At 38.0% G+C, this 26253-nt stretch overlaps 5 protein-coding genes across 10 annotated transcripts; all 5 read right to left on the reverse strand.

The window, feature by feature from the left end:
- Positions 1-1471: 1471 nt before the first annotated feature.
- Positions 1472-4035, reverse strand: LOC130465751 (uncharacterized). Its single transcript, XM_056834601.1, has 3 exons — positions 2864-4035; positions 2364-2773; positions 1472-1825 (listed from the first exon to the last, which is right to left on the reverse strand). The coding sequence occupies exons 1-3, from the start codon at positions 3207-3209 to the stop codon at positions 1511-1513; spliced, it is 1071 nt and encodes a 356-aa protein (XP_056690579.1). The 5' UTR covers positions 3210-4035; the 3' UTR covers positions 1472-1510.
- A 741-nt stretch (positions 4036-4776) lies between these two features.
- Positions 4777-8844, reverse strand: LOC110799880 (endo-1,4-beta-xylanase 5-like). Its single transcript, XM_022005148.2, has 7 exons — positions 8631-8844; positions 8356-8402; positions 7881-8103; positions 7624-7796; positions 7406-7504; positions 6169-6966; positions 4777-5380 (listed from the first exon to the last, which is right to left on the reverse strand). The coding sequence occupies exons 1-7, from the start codon at positions 8692-8694 to the stop codon at positions 5009-5011; spliced, it is 1776 nt and encodes a 591-aa protein (XP_021860840.1). The 5' UTR covers positions 8695-8844; the 3' UTR covers positions 4777-5008.
- Positions 8845-10222: 1378 nt separating this feature from the next.
- LOC110799875 (myb family transcription factor PHL7-like) lies at positions 10223-15626 on the reverse strand. Of its 6 annotated transcripts, none has more exons than XM_022005141.2 (8): positions 15234-15624; positions 15039-15112; positions 14153-14370; positions 11877-11953; positions 11680-11728; positions 11545-11602; positions 11340-11409; positions 10223-10847 (listed from the first exon to the last, which is right to left on the reverse strand). In XM_022005141.2, the coding sequence occupies exons 3-8, from the start codon at positions 14358-14360 to the stop codon at positions 10422-10424; spliced, it is 888 nt and encodes a 295-aa protein (XP_021860833.1). In that variant the 5' UTR covers positions 14361-14370; positions 15039-15112; positions 15234-15624; the 3' UTR covers positions 10223-10421. The 6 variants fall into 6 exon arrangements, with proteins under 6 accessions (XP_021860833.1, XP_056691071.1, XP_056691070.1 ...); XM_056835093.1 differs by having other exon boundaries at positions 11545-11599; positions 15234-15622; XM_056835092.1 differs by lacking the exon at positions 15039-15112 and having other exon boundaries at positions 15234-15626.
- Positions 15627-17122: 1496 nt separating this feature from the next.
- LOC110799881 (L-2-hydroxyglutarate dehydrogenase, mitochondrial) lies at positions 17123-21783 on the reverse strand. The gene is made up of 5 exons (XM_022005149.2): positions 21265-21783; positions 19672-19953; positions 19114-19550; positions 17886-18045; positions 17123-17793 (listed from the first exon to the last, which is right to left on the reverse strand). The coding sequence occupies exons 1-5, from the start codon at positions 21682-21684 to the stop codon at positions 17668-17670; spliced, it is 1425 nt and encodes a 474-aa protein (XP_021860841.2). The 5' UTR covers positions 21685-21783; the 3' UTR covers positions 17123-17667.
- A 1772-nt stretch (positions 21784-23555) lies between these two features.
- Positions 23556-25557, reverse strand: LOC110799877 (elongation factor 1-delta). Its single transcript, XM_022005144.2, has 7 exons — positions 25344-25557; positions 24976-25072; positions 24759-24875; positions 24540-24627; positions 24296-24419; positions 23942-24055; positions 23556-23857 (listed from the first exon to the last, which is right to left on the reverse strand). Exons 2-7 carry the CDS (start codon positions 25059-25061, stop codon positions 23694-23696), a joined length of 693 nt encoding a protein of 230 aa, XP_021860836.1. The 5' UTR covers positions 25062-25072; positions 25344-25557; the 3' UTR covers positions 23556-23693.
- Positions 25558-26253: the final 696 nt, after the last annotated feature.

The following is a 26253-nucleotide window of genomic DNA, read 5'->3' on the forward strand; positions in this document are numbered from 1 at the left end:
CCAAGTGCGACAAGTGCCAACGACACGCAGGTATGACACATAAACCATCCGAATTCTTGCATCCAACCCTAACTCCGTGGCCTTTCATGAAATGGGGGATGGACATCGTTGGCAAATTGCCCGTCGCCCCAGGACAAAAGGTCTTCATGTTAGCCCTAACAGATTATTTTTCCAAGTGGATAGAAGCAGGTGCGTTCCAACAAGTAAGGGACAAAGAGGTATGCTCGTTCATATGGACTAACATAATATGCAGGTTCGGAATACCGTCAGAAATCATCTGCGACAACGGATCACAATTCATCAGCGACAAGACAAGAGCTTTCTGCAAAACATGGAACATCGAGCTAAAGACGTCGACGCCCAGATACCCCCAAGAAAACGGACAGGCGGAATCCAGCAACAAAACGATCATCGCGTCGCTGAAAAAGCGGTTGGACGACAAGAAGGGGCGATGGGCAGAAGAATTGCCATCCATCCTATGGGCCAACAGGACGACGCCTAGGACGGCGACGGGACAGACTCCCTTCTCACTCGTTTACGGGTGCGAAGCAGTACTTCCCCCTGAAGTGACGCTGCCCAGTGCACGATATGGACTCATGACGCCAGAGCAAAACGACGTAGAACTCAGCGAAAACCTCGACAACACAGAAGATCTCAGGGAAGCAGCATTGATAAGGATGGCGTCACAGCAACAAATCGTGGCAAAGTGCTTCAACAAAAATGTCAAAGTGAAAATGTTCAAAGAAGGAGATTGGGTACTGCGCAGAGTATTTCAAAACACGAAAGAATTGAACGCGGGTAAGTTAGCACCAGCTTGGGAAGGACCGTACTTGATCGACAAAATCGTCGGAAAGGGGGCATACAGACTCATTACCAAAGATGGCAAGTCGGTCCCCCGAAGCTGGAACGCAACACATCTTAAACTCTACCATTTTTGAAATCTCGTCGTAACCAATTTTATCAGTCGCCGTATCGTCGTCTTTACTTTTCTTTATCGTTTTATTTTAAAAACCATTACTGACTTAGGCATCGGAGGGCCGTCGGCATCCCCAACGGCCAATCCTCCTAGCGACCCCTGTTCTCTTTTGCAGAATGCAAGACGCACGACGAATGACATCCACAAGCAACAACGTACGACTCAGAGCGAGACCGCAAGAGACAACGAAGTAACAACGCAGGTATGATTTTACACATCAGTCGGTTCAATACTTATTACTTGCAAAGCATCTGCTACACGAAACTAAGACATCAAAACGCAACGGGACAACCATAAAGAAAAACAAACTTAACACACACGACGCGCGACCCCTAAGGCCACGACTTCCGAAATTTCAAACACTAAACATTATCCACACACAGCGTCGCCACTACCGACGACGAATAAAAACATTCCAAACACAAAAACAAAACACAAGTCATCCAAACCACCTCGTCGCCGCCATCGACGACGAGTAAAGAAATTCACCAACAAAACACAAAAACCAACAGAAAATTCGAAAACTACAAACTATTACATCCCTTCTTCCTGGGTAGAGACCACGACTTCCTGCTCCGGCTCTTGCTCCGGGGGCACGACTGGCACCTCCACCGACGCCACGTCCACCGTCTCGTCTTGAGAAACGACGGCAAGGGCCCCCTCTTCGCACCCAACAGCTAAAACCTCCCCCTCTTGGTCCGGAACAGGCGCACTCACCACCAACAAAGCCGCATCCACCTCCGTCGCCTCAGTACTAGCAGTGTCAGCCGTCTTCGCCAACTCCTCCGAATCCACCACGGGCACCGACAGGTCAGCCATGGTACCGCCATTAGCCAGATAGTCATCCACCTCCTTTTGACACGGCCAAAGGCTAGTCTCCCCAATCAGGCAGGAATACATCATCTGCGCCCGCGTCCTCCATATAGCAAGAGCCTCGACGTCCTTCGCCTCCTCCTGCAGGGCGTCGTACAAGCTCCTCAATCCATCCAACTCCTCTGTTGTCGAGGTCAACTCCTCCTTCACTTTCTCCAGATCTTTAGCCACGTCGGCTAACTGCTTATCCTTACCTTTCAATTGATCGCCCTTGGCCTTAATCACCGCAGCAAGATCCACGACCTTCTTCTCAGCAGCTTTCCACTTCGCTTCCCACGACGCGGCCGCCTTCTTCGCCGTCGCCGTCAGCTGCCTTGCATTCGTCACCTCGTCGCACAGCAACGAACACTGCCTACGTACAGCCAAGGCAGCCTGCGACGCCTGCGCAAAACCAATGCCAAAACAAATTTACACAACATACATCTTTCACAAACAAAAAAGAAGAAAAAAACTAAATAAAACTCACCCGCAGACTAAGCTCAGCGACGTCCGACGCGACAGGAAGAGGATCCACCTCGTGGTATCGTCGATACGTCGTAGGCAAGATCAAGCGATCAGCGAAAGGCCATATAACCGACGCCTCTTCATCACCCAAGAAGCTTGGGGGCAAAGTGATAACCGTATCCTCGACAGGATCCGTCTCGACAGGTCGCTTCTTGGCCGACGAAGTAGACACTTTACTAACGTCGACAGCAGCAGACGACGCCTTGAACGGCTGTGGAGGCGACGACGAAGCAATCGGATGAAAGCCTTCGGCTCCTATGACGACAGGCGTCTCGGCCGATGAACCTATCGCAGAAAACCGAGGTACAACCGTCATACCTCGTCCACCAGAAGTCGAGGACGACCTCAGTCGCTTCCTTGCACGCTCCTGAATCTCGCTCTGAGACATCCTCGACACAGGCCGAGACGAAAGAGTATGCTCTACACCCAATACAAAAAATAAAGGTCAAACATTATCCAAAACAAAAACAAAAATATATACAAACCCCGAAATAAACAAACGACAAATACCTGAGTTGTCAGCCATATCACCTACTTCACCTTCGGCGGACGACGAGTTTGCCACTACCTCCTCAAGCAAATCCAACCTTTTCCGACGACGAGTCAGTTGACCTGATCCCTCGTCTATCTCCTCCTCCTCGGCGACGTCGCCTGACCGGTCCACCTCCTGCTCGTCTAAAAACTCTCCGTCGCGACTGAAAGACCTATCCTCGACAGAATAACCCAAGAACTTCCGATACTTATCCTCAGAATCAGCGTTCAACTCAGTCAACGACGACGCCTTGACAACTGCAAAACAAAACCAAGTAAGGCGACGTTCAGTAAAACGACGAGAAACAAAGATAAAACGACACATTTACCTTCCGTCGTCCATCCCTCGACCAGAAACCGCCCTTTATCTCCCAGAGAATCTTTGCCTACAAAGACAAAACGACTCTGCCAACCCCTGTCGTTCACACCTAAACCAACACCTAAGTTCGTCTTCCCCTTCTTCGTAACCAAGGTATACCTACAACACTTCTGCAGTGCTAGGTCGTAAGAGTACATCAAATCAGACAGGTCAAACGGCGTACGCCAGTTCGCAGTAACTCCATGCACCACCGTGAAAACCCGCCATATCTGGGGCATCAACTGACCCGGACTCAAATGGAAAACCTCGATAAAGGACCTAACTAGAGGAGTGAAAGGAAATTTGAAGCCAATTGTGAACGGATACTCATACATAACCACATACCCCTCTGGACAGTCAAAGGCTTCCTCATCCGAGCCGGGAATCTTCACTTCCGCCGACGGCGGCAAACCAGCAAGTTCAACAAAAGCCGCCGGATCCACCACAGTAGAATATATCGGGTTAAGGGACTTAACCCGAGTGGAACCCGACTCCCCCTTTCCTCTCGCTACAACCGACTTAGATCTACCCATCTCACTTACAAAAATCTACAAGGAAATCGAAAAAGAAAGCAAATTTTACCTGAAAATCGAACAAACTCAGTGCGAAAATCGACTTCGCTTTCTCCCTCTTCTCTCTCCTGCTTTCGGATCTAGAAATTTTTTGAAAAACTTGGTGTGAAGAACTTTATTGCATGTCGTGAATTGGTATTTATTACTCTAGAATTTTGAACGGTTTTATCCCACGAACTAGGCAGTTGAAGACGGTTTTTTAATTTGAATTGTTTCTTTTGCTTTGTGTGACTCCGCAAATTCACAATTGGGGGCAAACTGTTATCCCACTTTATGGACTAACGACGTAACCGTTCTAACGTTTGGTCATGTCGTGTCAGCCAGGTCATATCGTGTCGCAGGTAAACACAGCTCCAGGGAGATACGTCCGACGTAGCATCATACAACGAGGTATAGCCGACGAAGGACAGGCGACAAAGTACAAGCAACTGAGACGCGTCCTCGAGAAACGGGCTGATGAAGATAAGTTGACCTAAAGCCCATGATAGGCAGCGCCGTCAAGCTAGCAAGAACGAGTCCAAGACTCACGCGAGAAGCGCGGAAGCAGTTGAAGGCTGAAGAGACGTGTGATGAAGATACTCCTATCTTTGTGGGATTTTCTCAACCGATTAGACCGTTGAGAATACCCTATAAAAGGACGAAGATAATGATAAGCGAGCCATGTTCACTCAAGCACCGAAACTCTTAAGTCATAAACTATTTCATTATTCATTATTGTACTTGGGATTTTAGTTATCGATTCTCAGAAAGAAAAGCATAAACAATCATATAGAATACTTAGTGGATTGATAGCCTCATAGCTATCCGCGGTTTTTTACCTTGTTCCTGGGTTTTCCGCGTCAACACTCCTCTGTGTCGTGCCTCTTTATTTGTGTCGTTGATTCTTTGCTTAGTTAGTGTCGACCCTAGCCGAAAGTCGCCCCCATACGAATTTTGGCATAAACAAGGATCAACATAAATTATTAGTGCTTCCTACAAAAAAAAATATTAAATAAAAATTAAATAAAATTCTTTGGTGTTTCCTTACAAATGCAGCAATTTCTTGGTGCACCCTTCAAAAAATTTAATAATAATCCGCTTTTTTTTATTGGAAAAGCTTGAACTTACTCTGGCAGTTTGTTGAATTTATTTATTTTCCTCATACTCTTTGCTTGATTCATTTTTGCTTAACAACCTCTTTGCTTATTTAACTCCTTACTTAACACATGATGTATGATCTAGTTTGACATGGACAAAGTTATCTGAATTTTCAGTAACCTTGATCTTCAACTTATTATTACAAGAAATTGTTTCAGGATTCCTTAAACTAACTTCATAATCCCCAAGAGGCAACACTGCTTCAAACAATCCTTGTTCATCAGCTGAAATTTCCATCTCTTTTGAGTTCCTCAATTCCGAGATCAGCTTATTAACAACATCTCCAGTTGGTGTGGACTTGAAGTTCTGATTGACATCAATCAAGCACATTTTGCACTCCTTGCTAAATGGTGAAGTTGGCCATATCACTATCCCTTTAACTCCAGGGTGCGCGTATCCCTCCCTTAATACTTCGTCTAGGTACTTTGCCTGCTCATCATTTTCACCAAATTAACCCGTTACACAAATGCAATATCTCCATAACATTACTAGATAATTTATAAATCTTGATTATACTAATTTAATCTCATATGGAGTACGCAATTTCTGTTATATAAACTACGTATTATATATTTTACTTTTTTGGGAAAGTAATTTTTGGCGGGAAAAATATCACACCAAGAATTGACACGTGTCTTTCCTGGTGTGTCTTTTAGTACATAGTAATAGATATGCTAGATACGCTAATTTGACCAAAATATTCGATATAATAATATACTGATTTGACCAAAATATTGAATAAATATATTTTTCATTTATAACGATTTGACTAAAATATTGCCAAAAATCATTTGCAAATTACTATGTGACATATTATTTCCATAATCTATAAACAATTTTTTTTTCCATTTAATAAAAAAGGATAGAAAATTAAAAATAAATGTTTTTGACGGGAAAATTTTGTACCAGGAAGTGACACGTGTCACTCTTGGTGTCAATTTTAGTATAATGCAATACGATATGAAGTAGATAGTTTACATAGTAAGATCATGGGATGCAACAGAATTTTCTTTTGTTCATGTTGCTAATTTAAATGTTACTAATTTTACCCCTAAAAAAATATCCCCTGCAGGCTGCAAGGACGCGTACTACACACCTTGACGCGCCCTGCACACGTGGTATGGGCTGTGTGCAGAGGAAGGTACACCTCGGTTACATGCAGAACAACAAAAGTAATTAAGCGCGCACAAGTTGTAAGTTAACAAGTAAAAGTGTACCTGATTCTCCCCTGCATCGACGAAGACTTCAGTAAGCCAAATAGGGAATCCCAAAGAAGCTAAGTAGTCTAATCCTGCTCTCATGTAAGCAAAATTAGGCTGACCAGGAGCAAACCGCGATTGCAAACCTATTCCCATAGGCAACATTTTACCACCATTCCTTTCCATATAATATGATACAATGTTGTTCAACTTTCTTGCATAATTTGCAGGCTTTGCTGCTACATCTTTGCTAACCTCAATCGTACTATACTCATTCATGAACAAAATTGGCTTCTCATCTAGCTCGTGTGCTCTACCATAAATCTCTGCTGAAGCATTTTCACCAAGTTTATCTTCATAGAAACTAAAATGCAAATTCTCATTAACAACATCCCAGTGAATTAATCTCCCTTTATACCTAGGAACAACTGATGTCAGTCTCTTTTCAACTAGTTTTCTCAACTCCTCTGGGTTGATTTTGGAACTAAACCAAGTGGGTTGGTGGTTTGGATCGTCCCAAATGATGTTGTGACCTCGAACAGCAATGTTGTTTTGCTCACAGAATTGTAGCATCGCGTCAGGAATGGTATAGTTTTCATTCCCTTGTGTCTTTTTCTCTGTGAAATACCATTTCATTTCGTTTGCAAATGTTGTTACTGAGAATTTTGAGGCAATAAACCAATCGCGGTACTTAGTGTTGTTTAAGACATTCAGGTTCATTTCACATCCAATAGGAAAGTCTGCCTGTGTTTGCTTCAGAGTAATTTTTGCATCCAATTTGTTTGTCACTTGGAATTTCACCTTACGCTTTCTCACCTACATGAACGCGGTTATTATGTAAGCCAAGAACCGAAGGAAATAATACTGCAAAATCCGAAAATGAAAGAAAAAGAGAAAATGTTTTTTAGTGTATGAGAGGAAAAATGTTTTTTTAGTGTATGTCAAATGAAACATTAATTGTAAGTGAGGATGCTCCTTCTAGCCCAAACCACTAGGAAAAGCACCTCAAAGTAACACTTCGCCATATTTAAACAAGGAAAACATTTTTTCTTTCAATGTTGGCTTATCCACTTTTCATTAAATACTAGACTTGAAAACCCACACTTATATATTTCTACCAACGTGAGACAAACTCATTTTCACAAATAGTAGTGTTTAAACCATACACTTTTGTTACATTATATCCAACAAAAACTAATAAAGATTGTCAATATCCAACACAATAACTGTAAAAATATGTTGGCCTTTTTTGTACCTTTGCAATGGTTGTTTCTTGGTGGAATCTCCATTCCTTCGCAGTAAAAGGTTGCAATGATACATTATCAATCCAGACTTCAACACTCGTGTTATTGGTCTGCATTTACAGAAGTTAAAAACTTATACTATGATGCAGAAATTTTAAGGCATAAAATTAAGTTTAGAAATTATTTTCCCTAAGTAAAACTATTACAGTATAATTTTGACAACATTTACCTCAAAAGTTAAATCAACTAAGCCAGACAAATTAGCAACTACACCACCTTTAAGCATACTCCAACATCCTTGCTCGGCTATGACAGTACCACCATGGAGATAGTCACCACCACCACTCTGGCTTCTAAATTTAACAGCTATTATTTCGCTGCCTTGACTTATTTGAATCCATGCTGTTACATTAATCCACATTATTGTTGAAAATCATGCTTAAATTTCTTAGTAACAACACATAATGAAGCTTTTAATTATGTTACCTGAAAATGCATAAAGTTTTCCTTTTACAAGAAAAACCCTTTGAGAAAGGCCATCAGATGGATGTGTTCTGTTACTAGCTGCGATGAACTTGTTCCCATTTCTCGTTATCCTTTCTTGGATCTTCCCTTGTCTGAAAACTGTCCATTTCGCGGTACCATTATTGAATTCTGGATTTTGTATGATCCCTCCACCATATTGAACTTTCCAAGGTTCTTTCAAACACTTCAAAACAAATTAACAGATTAATTTTATAGATTATCTGAACAGTAACATTTTATTACACTACTATTAGTCGACTAGGGATTGCAGTATTTTAGGATTTTCTCGACTGAAAGAGTGAAAGGTGTGTTCTCTTCACATTATAACACCTGAACTAGGATTTCGTCGTATTTTTTGAACAAAAAAAACTTGGATTTCATTTTATTGATTTTACTAAAAGAAAATGTTTTATTAACATATTAATGAGTTGAGTACCTCTGTAGTTGCTGAATAATCATATGGCAAAGCATGTATGATAACTCCTGTATCAATCGAAAAACAGAAATTTTATTAGTTAGGATCAAAAACAATATTAAAAATTCGTTCATACAATAAGTCACTATGTCACATGTTTGAATTTTTCACTGAATCACCCGCCCACTTATAATTTGTATTTCCCTTTAGCTCATTCGCGTCAAATTTTTTTATAAAAAGGGAAAAAAAACTACAAAATGATCAAAAAGTACATGAGAACGAATCCTTAACATTACCATTGTTGAAGAAGGCGAGGAGAAGAAAGGATGCATGCCATAACAAGAATGAAATAATCTTCATTCTTTAATGAGATTTTCAGTGACAAAATTCAACCTAGCAAGTGAACTGATTTTGGACAAAAAACCAACACCAAACTGACAAACTATGACCTACTTGAAGGGAAAATAGTAGATCATGTGACTTAAAAACGACATTATTTTTTGGATTTTATTCTGGGAATTTTCTTGTCCTTTTTTGGAATTTACATTTACATAAATCTTATTCTGGAAATAAAATCAAATAATCTTACCAAATCAAACTAAAATACTACGTACCAGAAAAAGGAATTGAACTAACCAACCTAATTAGGTGACTTTTGATGGATTGGTCATTTGTAGGGTGCCAATGACTAAATGAGCCGATATACATGTTCGTGAACAACTCGCAAACAAGCTCGGTCAAAGTTGGTTCATTAAGAAAATAAACAAGCTCGAGCAAATATTTAAGACTCGTTTATTAAACGAGCTTTACTCGAACATCATCGAATTCGACTAATTATTGTTCATGGACGCCTCGTTTATAACTCGTATATTTTAATCTATTGTACACATGCTCTCGGCCTTAACTAATATATCAAGACCTCATTGGTTTATGTTCTTACGTACATAATATTGTACCAGTGTACTCCCTTTATTCATTAAAGTTACTCATGTAATCCTGTTTAGTGTTGCTCCGGAGACCAATGCAAAACAATAAAAAGAAATGAAATTAAATTAAATGTAATTGAAATAAACAAATGTAATTGTGAGTGAGGCACGCATCATAATATTGAAATTTGCAAAAAAAAGGTAAAATTTGAAATAAATCCAGCATATCCGTATGATAATATGGATCTGGTATGAGCATAATGTATTGAATCCAAGCAGTATCTCCGGAATCGTGTTTGATAATGATCATCGATTTGATTCGAGAAATTAAACAAATATATTTCATACACGCAAATCATGAATCATAATGACAATCATAATTTGCTAAAATTTATCATTAACCTAAGCAAGATAAAAAGAGATTGAATGCAAGTGTGATGCTGAATTGCTGATAGAGCCGAGCTTGAGCAACCCAAACTTAGTCTTGAGTCTTGGATAATGGCGAGTGTCTATATGAACACAATTGACCCAAATACAATCATTTTGAGTACCAACACATATTATGTCAGTATCAAAAACGCAAAATTACTAAGAAATACCAATACAAGTCATTTTGTGTTATTGGTACTAACATATTTTGTATTGGTACTCAATTGTGCTCATATGGACTATTGTCTATTGTCCACATTGTGAGAGTAGCACGTTCACCAAATAGAAGTTATTTGTTGATTCCTGTCAATCTCAAATAAGTGCCATCCTATGATGTATTTTTAACGAGGCAAAGCTATCAGCCAACTAATATAATCTTGACCTAATCAAATACTCCAAATGGAGGGTCTTTGTACGTGTAAGATATGTTACAAATTCGAATATTATTATGTAAGTTATTCACGGCATACTAATATTGTTGTAGAACGTTGTCAATATTAGCTGGTAGAGTCCATGGAGGGTTTGTAGAAGAATTAACAAGTCAAAAAGTTTCATCTCCAAAGTCCAAATATGACACTTCAACTTCAAAGGTGTGATCATTTACACAAAATCAACTACAAGTAAATTACACTGTTACAAATTTGTATAATAATAATAATAATACTATTTACAAAAACAGGTGTGCAATGCAAGATTACCAGCCCTATTTCTAAATGCGGTTTCTGCCCGCCCCTACTTCGAACTACCTGGATAATCCAATTCCGATGGAATTCTTTGTTCGCGTTCACGTTCACTGTTTTCCTGCTTCTTGAACTCTGTTTCCAAATCGAGCCCAAACCCAGCAGGGCAGCCATATAGACTACGACCCCATTGGTCGAGGTGAGCCTTTTTCGGGCTATTTTCTAAATGAACCGGGAGTATATCAACGACGTTGCTTGTTGATGAATCATCCAACTTCTGCTTCTTCCGAGGAGATGTGGAAGCTTCTTCCCTACCTGGCTGAGAATCTAACGACTTTTCTCTCTCCTCTTCTTCATCGTTGGATGATGGTAACGCTTCAGAAGCTCTTAGGACACTGCCCAGTTTTTGCTGCTCCTCTATTATCTTCTGTAGATATTTCCCCTGTGCTTCAATTCTCATTTGTAGCTGCCTTTGAACCTACAATAAAACACCATATAATTCTCATTTGTAGCTTCGATGTTTTGTTCACTGATTTCAGAAGCATACTTTCTATGTTTCAGATGTAAGATGGTATCCAATATAGCTATACTAGCCAATCAGCAATACGATTTAGGTCAGAGATTTCTTTTTTGGAAATGAAATAAATTTATCCCTCTCACAACAAAATAATAGACCACATTTCTATTTTTTTAGTCTTTCCAAATAAATAGGCCACTTTCTTTATTACGTTACATTTGGAGCTTTCTCTTACGTTACATTCCAAAGAAAGACTGCACGGTAACATGAAAATGAAAAAATTTCAAATTGTGAAGAATAGTTATGATGTTCTAGAACATTCCTTAAAAATGACCTCAAATCAAATGTGGCCTATCGTGAAGGATAGAGGGAAAGCAAGAAGTTCTCGTAAGATAACCACAAATGATATCCTTTCCCCCCAATAAACAAAAGAACAGAGCCATAAGAATAAACCTCAAGCTGCTCATGAAGACGTTTTTGGACCTCCATTTGCATTTTAAGTGCCTCATTAATCTGTAATCCCCTGAAAAGCAGTAAAAGTAAGGAGTTAAAAACAAATAGTAGCATCACTGCCCAAATCCAGTGGTGTAAGCTCACGCAACTGCAGGAGGTTCAAAAAATTGCTTGTGTAGATTGGGTGAAATTAGGAGACACTCACTGGGAAGAATCTGCATTTAAGCCGTCTAAAGAAACTTTCTTTTCATCCTTGGCACCTACTATAGCCAATAAATTTCTAGATTCAGTACGCAACAATTAAAGAAGATATATCAAAATCAAAGGAGTATATACCCACCTGTACCATCACCAGGCGACTCTGGCAGATACTTAGCAAGGCGATATTTCTGCAGGAAGAAGATATTCAACTAGGTTGGTTGAGCATCATGAATGGAAATTTGAAGCAATTAAAATTAACAGAACATACTGATCTTTACAAGAGAATAAACCAATAATGTGAACATACTAGCGAAAAGGAATAAACTGAGGATGGACCTGTAAATGACTTTTCACGTGGTAGATGGTAAGTCCGGGTACACCCATCACTCTTAAAACTCCTTTAGGGGTTGCCCCTGCAAAGCAAAAATAATAATTAAATGTCATACGTTCAACATGTCAACTAATAATTACTCAAGGTTTTCTTGGCAATGAACAATTGCATAAGACTGTAAAAGCAACAATTTCAAAAATGGTAATATGCAAGGATACTATATTTTGCCACACCAAGAGCATCTCAGACACAAAAAAAATTTCAAACTTCCCTAACTAGTATGGATGAAGAGTAACCGATTATCTCTGCATTAACAAGCAATAGTACCCAAGACACTTTTGGAAAATCTTTCATTTGCAAGAAACTATCAGTAAAGCAAACACAAATATCGACCACACTAACAGAAAAACAAGTTTGTCAGCACTTCAAAAAAAAAAAGCTTCAAATGAATACTTGTATGATACTACCTAAGTTCCTTTTTGTTGTCCCATTTTCCTTTTTGCATAGTATCTAACACACATCGAGACTAATCTAACAAGATCCAACATGATTTTATATTTTCTTATATACGGCAAGGTCAAACTTATTCTCTCTTCAAATGGAATATTCTAAATGAGACCAAACAAAAGGGGAAGAAGGGAGTACTGGAGATGTCTACTTCTATTTCTGAAAAATAAAACAGGTATCCCTTAGAGCTTCGCCTATAAATTATAAATATGATACCAACCTGTAATGACAGCAACAAGAATAAAAGATAATAAGAAAGAATAATATTACTGTAATAATAATTTCCAGATCTAAGACCTAGTATAATCTCAAACTAATAATAAATAAAAATCTTCAGATAATACAAGACTAAATCTTCTAATCAATCCTTACAATATGCAAGACCCTACCAACTTAATATTTATACTTCCGAAGTAGATATGTATGACATTTGTCCACTATGTGCTTCATAATAAAGAAATAAAAAATAGAAATCATTATAAGCAAAGGCTGCAAAGCTGCTACGACATACACCAGTCGAGCCACAAGGTCATTTAACGGAAGAATAGGAGGAGATTCCTGATATGGTACGTTCACCGAGAATAGAAGAGGACTAATCAAGAAGCTGCACAACCAGAGAAATGGCTAAACCATGGGGCAGACAGGGAAAGAGAAAAAAAAAGGTGGAATAATCGCTAACACCATGAGACTGTGTACTTCATCAGGACTACATGGTACTCTGCTAACTGTCATAATCGCTACGTTATATGAACTCTTTATTTTACCTCAAATACCCGTGTCGGATCCTCGACACTCAAACATGGATATGGACACTTAGACACTTCATTTTGGACCAAAATCATGCAATTTCTCCATAAAATAGTCGTGTTGGACATTTGGACACGTACCCGTGTCCGGTACGGTATGGGTATCGGTAACATAGCTTAACTGTATAAAATCTCATGTTTTAAGGACAGGCTTCAGTGATTGAGAGAACAAGCAAAGCATGTGTTAAAATTCAATGCAAAACCGAAATAGAACCTCAATAATGGATTAGAAGACGAGGAGAAAAAAAGTGACTTCTTATTTCTTAATAACCTGACACCACACCCTCTCTAAATTGGTTCTTTGCTGGTGAGCAGCTGACCTGATTCTTAATAGTTATAACCTCGGTTAGGTCTAGTCATCCAGCTATCAAACAAGGAAAATATTTCCTCAAATGCTGGATAGAGAATAGAGAAACGGAAATCTTTCCACAATGTATATAACCAAATGGAGGAGGGGGGGTGGAGACCATATCTTACACCAAGAAAACTCCAATCAAAAGACAAGCCACCATTCAATAACTTATATATCACATTTCCACAAGCTGAGAAAGACAGGATATAAATTCTTATCATGTAAGTTCTTGCAAACTCCGCGCAAAATAAAAGGTGACCACCATTCCACGGACTGACACAGGCACAGTAAGCAAAAAAGACTTGATTATTGTCATCTCACACACAAAGGAAACATTATCATCTATTCCTTTGACCTGGGATTTCACCCAAAAAACTTTACCTTACGTACGTAACAATCAGAAAGGCAAAAAACAATTTGTATGAGGCTATGAGTTTTAAGTAAATAAAAAATATCATTTCGATTAATTAGTGACCTACAGAATAAAGTAAATATCCCAACAACCATAAATTTGATATGCAGTTAATGTACTTCAGTAAATTACTACTGTTTCCAAGAGTAAATGATTATGCTTAACCCAACAACATAATTTCATTGCTCAAAAGAAAATACCCACTATCTGGTCCACCAAGTTGCGTGATTGCATCCACAAAACGGTTGTGAAGTTCTTCAGTCCATCTTAGTCGTTGTTTTCCACTTCCCCCAGGAGGAGGTGAGTTTTTCATGGAAGAATTTCCCATGGCTCCAGCATTGGCAACTGGCTCACTCCCTTGTGTTTTATGCGGCATCAAGCTCGTTGTCGAGAATTTTTTAGTGTGGTACATGTCGAATAGCCTGCAATAACCAGACAGAAGAAAAAGAAGTCAGCATTAATCACTCTGAGTACTTAATTTTGTCTTATAAGATCCTTCTAACCTATTACTCACTTTACATGATACTCTCTAACTAGCTACAACACAAAAGGATACTCATCAGTCATCATCCATCAAAAACTACCAAGAAGCAGGAAACACTGAATACCCTAGAATGCTCGAAGCCTCAATTACATCTCCTTTAACAAAAGTTACATTCATTAAGAGGCCATAAACTATCAATCATTCAAGTCCATGAAATGTTCTAATAAACCAGCTCAAACATGCCCATAAAATATCTTCACATCTCCCAAACAAGTAACAGAATTCTCCAATAAGTGTATGATCATCATCAAGCATTATATTAGAAGAAGCAATTATGAGAATTTAAGTCCATTAACTGTCAGATTGCATCTCTAACATAATATTTATACCATTTTTGTTATCAACAAGACCTAATTCAAACACAAATTATGATAATAACTCGAGCTTAAGCTACCATTTACTGATTCCAAAACATACCCATCAAATATTGCAATACAACAACTACACCTCAAATCAAAACTCAGCATATAGCTCACATTTACTGCAGTTCCATCAAGATCCAATAAGGGTAAAAGATAAAATTCAAACAAAAGAAGAAAAAATTACCAGAAATAAGAACGGAGCTTTGCATCAAATTGAGGCACCAATTCTCAAAAAATCACAAATCCAAAACTGGATTTCTGGGGAAATTAGTAAATTAGACCGTTACTATCATGAAGTCACGCTTTAAACTAAGAAGCTTAAATTAAACCCAGAAATTGATGATATCAGAGAGGTCAAAATCTGGGACTGTTGACGTACCAAAAAGAGAGAGAAATCAAAGAACCCCAGTTCACAAAAAAAGGCAAATAAATGATTAAATCAAAAAGCAAACTCCAGATTTTGCAAATATCAGCTGGATTAATCGAGCAGGTCAAATTGAAAACTATGGGAAATGAATTATTTAGGGCAAAAATAAATAAAAAATGGAGAGTGAGAGGAGATTGGCGTTGGTTAATTAGTGGCAGAGGGTTTTTTGTTGCAGGAAATTTTGGATTTTTGTGAGTTTTATTGGTGTGAATTTGGGGGAAGAGAGAGAAAGAAAGTGGGGAACAGAGAGAGAAAAAGAAAATCCGGGATTGAATTGAATCAACATCAACCCCCTATAGCGTGGGAAGGACGACGGTCGACGGCCATTTACACGTTTCACTCGGAAAATCTTTTTTTTACGTTTTTAATTCTTCCATTTAAAGAATTAGGTTTTGTATGATCCTCATTCCTCACTCTAAATTATGAGCTTGAGCTTTAACTAATCGGTTTTATTTCGATAAAATTTTCTGGATGTCACATTCATAATTTATTTTGAGTATTGATTATCGATTTAATTTCGAAAAAAATATTTTAATCTTTTAATTATTTGATATCGCTTCGAATCGGAATGGAATATCTTGAATATTACATGTTAACTACGATACTCGATTTAAGATTTTTTTGTAGTTAATTTTTGTGTGATAAAAGAGGAAATATAACCCCGGGAACAAGACAAAGCTACATGCTAGATATAAAAAATAAATGACAAAAATAAACTATACTATCAAAACAACGAAAAACAAAGAGCAGCTAAACTAGTTGAGCCATCTTGCTATCGCCGGAAGCTTTCGTGGCCCAGCTACAGTGCTACAAAAAAGTTAGATCCTCCATATCAAATATACTGAATCTTTTCCATAAAAAATTATTGAAACAAATAAATGAATAAAAAAAAGTTTAGCGGGAAAAATTTTCACCCGAAAGTGACACGTGTTATTTTTGGTATCTGTTTTATTATATAGATAGATAGATGATCTAAAAGTGTGATTGAATATTCAATTATTGCATAATTCCATTTGGGAAGAGCCCAAATTCTTTTTCTTTTCTATTTAAGGATAGTAATAAATTCACGCTAGATTAGAGTAGTTAAAATGGATATCAAATTTGAAATTTTTGAAATGTCATTGTTACTAATGTATTTATGGTTTGCAAATGTCGATGTGAACTTAACATACGAAGTATAAATTTTACTTTGGAAGAAACCCCCGTTATAATCTGAATGGACCAATTAGTACCTTCTTTAGAAAGAAAGTTATAAAACAAAAAAACATAAATTTGTACTTCTTTTTAGAGAACAACTAATTTTGTACTTTTCAATTGTGTGAAGCCCATATTTTGTGGTATACTCCCTCCATCCCTAAAACATTGTTCCATTGAAATTTTTTGGGTCAAATTTTAAAAACTTTGATCATGAATTCTCATTAACGTCCAAGAAATTATATAGTCATGTGGTATTTTGTTAAATTTTTATAATTTTTACACGGGTAGAATTAGAGTTATTTACGTATTAAGTCGTGTTATGGATATGGTGAAAAGTCAAATGAATCAATCTTTAAGGGCCGGATAGAGTATTAATGAGTGTGATTTATGAGCTCCCTCCCCTTATCATTTTCTCTTTAATTTCCTTTTGAATTAAATTTTAAAAATTGACACATCTTTGCACATTATATGCCTCAACCAGCTGTTGCCGTAACTGGTGTAAACTTCATTTTCACAATCATTGCAAAAAGCCCTGAAAACATCATGTGATTTTCATAATTTTCTCATGTTGCATGAATGGGTATGGCCTATGGGGATGACTTCATAATGTGCTCATAAAAGTAGGTGGAATCAACATGCCAGCATGAGAGAGAATCTAATGTACTACACTACAATCATAACAGAATGAGCATATAATGAATCTTTTACAGATTTTGCCTGCGTGCAACTAGCAGTGGCGAATCTTGACTAAAAAGGTAAGAGAGGCTAAGGTTTGAAAAGTCAATCACTCGTTGAATGCAATATGTAACATTTTATAAGTACGAAGTACGTTTTAACTTGTATAATTAATACTTTAAATAAGCATTAAAGGTCGGGCCCCGTGATCCTCCCCTGTCTGCAAGTACATAATTCACAAAAGTCATGTTCTTTAAACTGATGATGGATCTCAAGAACTATGATTATCCTTCAATTTCCTTTGCAAATAATAATCTGGAGAGTGAACGGACTCGAGAGGATGATATCGTGCATGGCATAACAAAAAGAACGGACTCCTTTACGCCTAAAACCAGTTCGCGTCTTGTGTATTGTATAAAATGGTTATGTAGTTTCAGAGATGCCACCTGTGAATTGGACTCGATGTATATTGACCAAAGCAAGCTGAAGATGGAATCCTGAATCTTTGTGTACATTAGTTTACATCAGATAGGAGGACCCTCGATGTCACATGCTCCGCGATGGCCATGCTTGCAGTCACGCCAGGTGATTCAATGCCGAAGAGGTTCACAAGTCCAGGTATTCCATGAACATCTTGCCCCTGTTTGATACAAATGTTAGCATGAGGAATTCTTGAAAATCACAGAAATCATAACCTGTAAGTGTGTACTAACTAGCAAGTATAGACCTGACCTGAACAACAAAGTCGGATGGGGACATCCCTGGACCAGAGATTTTTGGCCGTATCCCTGCATAAGCCGGGTCTAGTGATCCTTCCTTCAGTTGAGGATAGTACTTCCTTATCTCTGGATAAAATCTTTTACTGTGATCAGGACATACAGAGTAATCAAACCTGGAAGAGAGAAAACATCAATGTTACTGAATCCAAATCGTCATATCTACCCCTTTCAGTCATAAACTCAATTAAAACAAGTCAATAACAACCACCTAATATACTCCCACCACAAGGAAAGTTTGGGGAGCTCTAACAAGTCCAGGTCATTAGAGTAATGGTTGTTCCAACATACATTTTAGCCTTTTCAAAACTTTCCTCAAAAAAATAAGCATCTTCAGCAATGGCAAGGCCTATATACTACTCCCTATGTTCCTTAAAGCTCTTCTCGTTTCCCGAATTGACGTTCCTTTTTGTTATTCCCATTGGGAATCTTTTTCCTTTTTTGGCAAACTTTTTCCCAAATTACCCTCATTCTACAATTTAGTTACCTATCATAGCATACCTTTATTCCATTCATCTACCCACTTATTCCCATAGATTTCCCCACCAACCTTATATAATTTTCATTATTCTCACTTATTTTCTTCTTTATTCATTTATCTCTTTATCCTTTATTTATAAAGTTGAAATTTAATACTTTCTCTTACACCCAATCATTACAAGATTCCAACTTTCTTAGTTCCCTCTCCGATTCCAAACGGGATGAACAAAAGGGAACGGAGGAAGTAGGGTTTTACTGTTGTGCTTTAAAAAGCATTCAATATCTGCGGATGAGCCTTGATCAGTTTACCAAGAAATCAGAATCTCACTTCACAGTTCAGCCACTAACTGATAATCATGGTGCCCAAGGCAAAGTTTGTAAAATATTTGCAGAGCATGCTAAGGACCAAGCAGATCAGAAGTTATAATTGTTACTTATGAGTTATGACCAATCTGGATCGCTACAAGATAATTTGACCTTCAGAAGTTCAAGGACAGGACACAGTATGTTGAAGCCAATAACTTACCAGAAGTTCAAAGACCGGAAATTTTTTTCTAAAGCCAATAAATTACCAATATTATGAACACGAATAGAGCGCAAAGATCTAAGGGTTTCTCTTCAGTTAATCGAATAAGATAACACAAAATTGAAAATATGAAAACACGAAAGAGGAGCCTCTCATTCTCGGGGAAAACGAAATTTACCTATTTGAGAAGCTTGCGATATCAGCCACATCACCAATCCATTCAACATCAGGCCCAAATTTCACCTGGCCATCTAAGTCTACTGTTACATGAACTCCCAGTCCACCATCTTCTGGAATTGGATATATCAGATGCCTAAAAGGGGGACCTTTAGTTTTTGACAGAGAAAAGTAGTGACCACGAGCATAATAGGCAGCGGGAATGTAAGAATTATCAAGGCCCATTAGTCTCCTAGCAAGGGGCACAGCGGCCAAGCCAGCTGAATTGACTACAACCTCAGGAAGAAGCCTAAGTTCAGGTTGCAAAGTATCCCCTTCATTCCAGTTGTCCAGATTCTGGCTTCCCGTCACAAAAAGTTCAATCTGGTTTCCTTTTATGTTGCCCCCAAGGACAGTCGTGTTGTAAGAAAATATTGCTCCATAATTTTCAGCTTCTCCCTGAACTCAATTCCCAGCAACAACCTGTCATTTTCCAATCATTACTTCAAAGACAACCAGTACAAAAGAAAATTCTCGAGCTTTTTTAATGCCATTTTGACAAGGAACATTAAATAATTACCAGTAAAGAGAGCATCAGAGAATGGGTATCAACGATCCCTGAAAGTGGTGAAAACAAGGCTTTCGCACATTGCAGTTCTGGTTCCATATCCATAGCTTCAGATGCCTCCATCAATTTCAGACCATGAACCCCATTTTCAGTTCCACGGACCAACAGCTCATTCAATTTTGGAATCTCTGATGCCCGTGTAGCAACGATAAGCTTACCTATCTGCTTGTGAGGGACATCATGCTCTGAACAATACTTGTAGATCATATCTCTTCCTTTGACACAAAATCTTGCCTGCAAGATATACATTATAATTCTTCAAAAACCCAGAATCCAGATCAAGCAGCTAGGGCTGTGGATTTCCCAAGTTCAAAACATGAACATCGAGTAATGTTCAAACCATATATAATTTTGACCAGAACAACATATTAAACATGCAAATCCACTATGATGTAGCTTTTTTGATCTTTCCTTATGGGGCATCAAAAGTTTTTCTAATTGATCTGCTATGTAAAGCATATTCGATTTCTATACAGCCTGAAGGAGTGGGGGTTCAAGCACATTGAGAATTTCCATAAGCGCCAACAAACTTGCAAAACATCGGTTGCTCATGAAAAGAGTTCATAGATGTAATTCTAGGTTTAACCACTAGCCCACTATATTAAATCAATAAAGCATATTCTGAACTTTTTATACAAACCACAACACAGGTTTATGACATGTTGAGCAACTAATAATGTACCTATTGAATTCAGTATCTATTTATCTCCAACCATACTATTGTTACTAGTGAATTCCCATTCCTGACCAACTCTATAAAACACATCTCGGAGCATAAACCACTCCATTACCATGGCACCACCACCCCAACATCACCAATCCACCACAGAGTCCACACCCACCAACATCCACTTCAATCATCACAAATACATGCACTACTGGCAAGTGGCAACCCATGGTGTATGCTACCTAATCACAAACATAATCACATACCACCCAGTCACCCACATTACACATCAACCACCATATCATCCGAGGTAGCACCACTGCACCAGTCATCCTCCCTGAATTGGACAACTTAAGCCTCTTGAAGATGATACACTCTAGAAATCAGTAGGTCCTATTTTTATGCAATTGAATCTGATAGAAGTCAAGTGCCATTTGGCAAATGCTATTGGGCACATGAAATCACTTTTACAAAATATATGTGGAACAGAAAATTTGCAATCTTCGTCATGTTAATACCAGGCAAACACCATGTAACAGTGTCACCTAATTTGCTACTCTCCCCATGAACTACAGTCTGTAAACGTGCAATCGGTGCAAATTGATACACTAGAACACTTTTGGACTAATTCCACAAAAGCAGGTAGTGAATTGTGTTCCCGCACCCAGTCCCCGTTCAAAAACATACCACAATTAGGCACTAGCATTTCAGCAAATACCATATGCATTTGGTCAAAAAAAGATTGCACATGTAGATCAATAACTCCAAATTTATCAAGAAAATTTCCTAGATCATATTATAACACCAAATCAGCAACCCCATTTTCTGAATTGCATATATTATCAATCCATTTCAATAAAAAGAGGGAAAAAATAAACCTTGAGAGAATTATGAGGGTAGTAAATGCCAGCATGTATGACTTCACTGTTGCGAGAACTGGTGACAGTGCCGAATGTGGGACCAGAATCAAGCACCAAAACTTCTCTGCCTTTGAAAGCTAATTCTCTTGCGATTGCAATCCCTACAATTCCAGCTCCAATTACAACGCAATCCACCTTCTCCTTTGCAGCAGAGCTCGAATCCCAGTCGTAAATTGAACTGCTGAAGCTTTTTGTAGCCGATTTTAGAACTGGGTTTTGGATTTTCAGGCTTTTTATCAAGGAATCTAAGAGATTCGATGATAATGATTTGCGCAGCATCTTGTTTATTTGGGTGCTTTCTTGGTTTATAGTATTGAATGATATTGGACTATGCTGTGAAATGTGAATTCTGAACTCTGAAGAATAGATGGATGTCATGTCCCCCTAGTTGGTCAAGTTTTGTGGAGACCTACCTACCTTGTCAATTGACTCAAATGTCAATGGTTGAAACTTGAAAGCCCAGATCTTTCTTGGGAAACAGTTGGTCAAGGATTGTCACGAGCTGGGCTGGCAATTTGAGGCGATTTTGCAACCCGCAATCGCAAATAATCGACTCGTGTTCATAAATTATTGACCCGAGTTCCAGAATAAGCTTAATCAGCTAAAATAGGCTAATCAAGCCGAGTCATACGTGGTAGACTTGGGCTGACCACCTTGGCCCAAGACTAGCTAGCCCAACAACGGGGCAGAGTGAGTTTGATTAGCTCTACTATGAAAACATGCCTCATAAATGGTTTTTGGTGGTATGTCGTACGTCCATGGTGAAGGAATGTGTCCTTTAATCAAGATGACAATCACTAAATATAGATTAAGATTAATAATAGAGGTTAATAATCCGGTTATTTAAGTGATCATAATGTTTTGCTAGAAACCAATTATGATATGTGGGAAAATTATTATTGGGCTACTACTAATATAACCGGGTCCTATAAGGTCACACACAATAGAGTATTGGATATGCTCAATATGACCCAAGGCCCATGATTGTCTTTGGTGTTGGATAGGATTTTGGAGTAGTTAAGGTTAACTAGGATTACTAAGTTTTCTAGTTCTACTAGGATTGGTTATCAAGCTATTATAAACGTTATAAATAGACGTGATGACCATATGATTAAACACAAGTTGAATAAATCATTAACCTTGTTCAATACTCCAAATCCATCCCTTCCTTGTGGAAGTGAGAGAGACATTTTCATCTTCTCCATCCGTTCTAGCAAACGACACAAGGAGATCTTGATCCGTGCTCGTATGGACTAAGTAGAGGAATCACACTTGGATCCTGTCTCCGAATTGGTCATTGTTTGGATACTCGGGAATCACGCATCAAAGGTATATTTAACTCCTATATTATGATTCATATTAAGTAATAATTAAGTAATTCGGAATTGCTTTAAATTCGTTCAAGAGACAATAATTAAGTAATTTTTTTATGGGGATTAAGTAACTTCTTTTAATTTATTTTTGAATACTTCCTCTGTATTTTAAAGAGATACACTTTTCTTAAACGGCTTTTTTAAAAAAGAGATACACTTTTTTTTTTGACATGTTTTGATCTTCACTCCCATTATATTAATATTTTTCTTTTTCTTTTGATCCCCACACTTACTCGCATCATCTTTTTACTATAAAATGTAGGTAGTAACCCAAAAGTATTTGGATATAACTAACGAACCTGGATACTTACTACTCCCTCAATTACTAAATAAGTATCATTTATGGTACTCCCTCTGTTACTAAATAAGTATCATTTATGGTAAAAGGTAATGAATGGAAATGTTTTTTTTAAGAAAGAAAAAAAAAAAGGAAAAGTACAAGGAAAAGTGAGAAAATTGTATGTTTAAAAATGAAAAGTTGACACTTATAAGGAACGTCATTTATAGAAAAATAACACTTATTTGGGAACGGAGGGATTACAAGTTAGCTGCCCTGCCCTCTTCCCTTCATGGCATGCTTCCTTGGACCTGAAATTTGGATACTGCATATGTAATCCATCCAGTTTATGCTCCCAACATAAAAACAGAATGTCATCCTTTCCTCGTCCTGACATAATCATCACAAATTTCATCGCCAAAGATCTACAGACCGTGTTATTGCAATTTGCTTGGCCCTGTTTTACGCAAGACCCGATTTAATTCAACTCTTCTCCTAACCTAATTTCAGTGAATTACAACTTCACACCAAAACAATACAACCTACCCACAGGCCACAGTAGGCAGCATAAATAAATTTCACAAAAGGAAGACAAGGCGGCAAAAAAACACAATATTATTGCTACTTCTTAATGGTCTTGAAACAAGCAACTCAACATGGGCACAAAGCCAGTTTTTCTAACAAAATAGTAGCATGATAACATTTAGATTGGAGATGCAGAAAGCGCATCATCCCTCTCAAATCTTGTTGAAGGCCACAATATCACAACTCTGCACATACTCATTGATCGGCTCAGCTGTCAAATGATCCTCGATCAAATCATCAACGGAGACCAAGTCATCCACGATTGTCATCATGATTGTCATTTTCTTGATACCATACCCAACTGGCACGAGTTTGGCTGTCAAACAAAATGAACTCAGTTCAGTAAATTAAAATGGAAATCGAAACAAAATGTAATCAACATAGTTGTAAACAAACATACATGCTCCCCATAGCAAACCCTCCTTCTCGACACTCCTGACAGCTTCCTCAAGCTTCTTCATGTCAGTTTCATCATCCCATGGCTTCACATCCAACAAGACTGATGACTTTCCAGCTGCACAACAAATGAGAAAACAAAACATCAAAACAACGCTACAAAGAAAGGATGTGCTATATGAAGAGCTTGGTTACGAAACGTAGGAGGGCTCATACGCAAATCGGTATATAGGATTGGGTGTCATGTGTATAATTTTCATGTTTCTTGTACAATTTCACTCCAAACTCAAACTAAATACGTCCATTCAACAGAAGAAGTATGAACTTAGCATTTAACAGACAGGAATTTTATACTCACACTCTTTCTTTTTAATGGATGACTTTGCAGCTGCAGAACGTTCTTCAGCAGCCTTCTTCTCCTCTTCAGTCTCTTCACCAAAGAGATCAACATCGTCGTCATCTTCCTCATCGGCAGCTGAAGCCTGAAAATATTTCAATCACATGGATCAGATAGCAGAAAAGCACAATGCAGAAAGTTTTTCAGAATTGCACAGCATTATAACCAAATAGAACCCAATAACACAACTTAAAGATAACTCCACCTTAGAGTCAGCAGCAGGGGGAGTGGCGACGTCAGAAGCGGGAGCATTACCCTCAACTGTAACACCTGATCCCTCACCAGACACGCCACTAATGGAAAAAACAACAAGACAACATTCAACCATCTTAACAAAAAGAAAACCCTGGAATTCATAAACAATAACTGAACCAAATCAGAAGAACATCAAACTAAAGCTCATAGCAGTAAATTGTAATCTTACGAGATCCTCAATAGCGCATCGATGTGTTTGTACCACCTGGATACATTCACATACGCATCCAAAGATTTCTTTGGGACGGAAGAATACACGGTGAGATCATCCTTGGAGGCTTGGTAACTAGCATATCAGACATACAGAAAAGCACCACAATCAGACTACAGATCAATATGTAATTGGAATTTCAAAAAAACTACGCAATTAAAATGATCAGGCTCACCCAGTGATGTAACTCCTGCTAAGGAGGTACTCGTCGAGCTTTTTCAAACCAGCATCGGAGCTCAGATCGTAAAATGTGACAGCCATTGATGCAGAAACTGCAGGTTCGGATCTTTAATCAAATTTATGTTGAGAAACACAGTAAACTATTGATTACAGCATACATTAAATTACTCAATCAAATCTAATGTCTAAAAACAAGCCAAGCTTGTTAAAATGTTCAAATCTTGGCTTTAAATTGTCAATTAAAACGAAAAACCCTAAACAACAAAATCCCCTAAATGAACAGAATACAGGCTTAACAATCTAGATTTGAATCAATAAAAATACAAATAAAAACAACAGAAATGTCGGTTGTAGATAAATTACCGAGAATAGCAGCAACAGAGAAAGAGAGGTGAGGCGCCTCCGACTACAACGACAAGATGCTGCTTTTCTTGTAGGGTTTTGAGAGGAGGAGGGGGGTTTTGAGAGCACCGATTTTGTCTTATTTATTTGGTTTCGGGCCGATTGCGTAACCCGAGTTCCGAGAACAATTCCGGGTTAAATCATCAACCGACTATGAGCTCCACCAACGGGTATTTTCGTAAATAATTGTCAAATCTACATATTTAAATATACAATCTTTTTTTATATTAAAATTACTTTTTTATTTTTATTTTAAAAAATATCAAATATATTGTATATCGCAATTTTTAGATTGTATATTTTTTCATTATAATTACGAGAATGCCACTTGATATGCCAATCAAGGCAATTGTTTTGAAATTTCTAAGCGACTCAAGTCATACGATACAAATTTACTCAAATTGCTATTGAAGCCAGATAATACCCAGGTGGGCGCGGGCTAAACACCTTAGCCGAAGACTACACTAGATTTGGCACAACATTGAGATAGACGAATTTAGATGCTCTAGTATGTGATGTAAACAAGGCGTGCGTTAGACTTAGAGTACCTTGGGTTTTGGTTTCACAAGCTCCGAAATATGTTAGTGGTGGTACTTTAATTTAATTGATTGTGGTGGTTGAGATTTGTAAAGAATAAGTCTCTTTTAGATGATGTTCTAATTAACATTGTTCAAGGGGCAACGATTACGTAACGTATATGAGTCGGAGATACGTAGTGATGTAAGAACTACGAAGTATATGCCCAAACCAAAAAGTAAGGTTGAGGTTGTGGAATTCCAATATAAGTGATCTTAAGGGATATACTACTATGGGAAAATGAGTAGGTTTTTCAATAATGAGAACAACTTTCTCAAGTTTGCAAGGAAAACGA

This window comes from Spinacia oleracea, chromosome 1, assembly GCF_020520425.1.
Source record: "Spinacia oleracea cultivar Varoflay chromosome 1, BTI_SOV_V1, whole genome shotgun sequence".
In the NCBI taxonomy this organism is placed as follows: domain Eukaryota; kingdom Viridiplantae; phylum Streptophyta; class Magnoliopsida; order Caryophyllales; family Amaranthaceae; genus Spinacia; species Spinacia oleracea.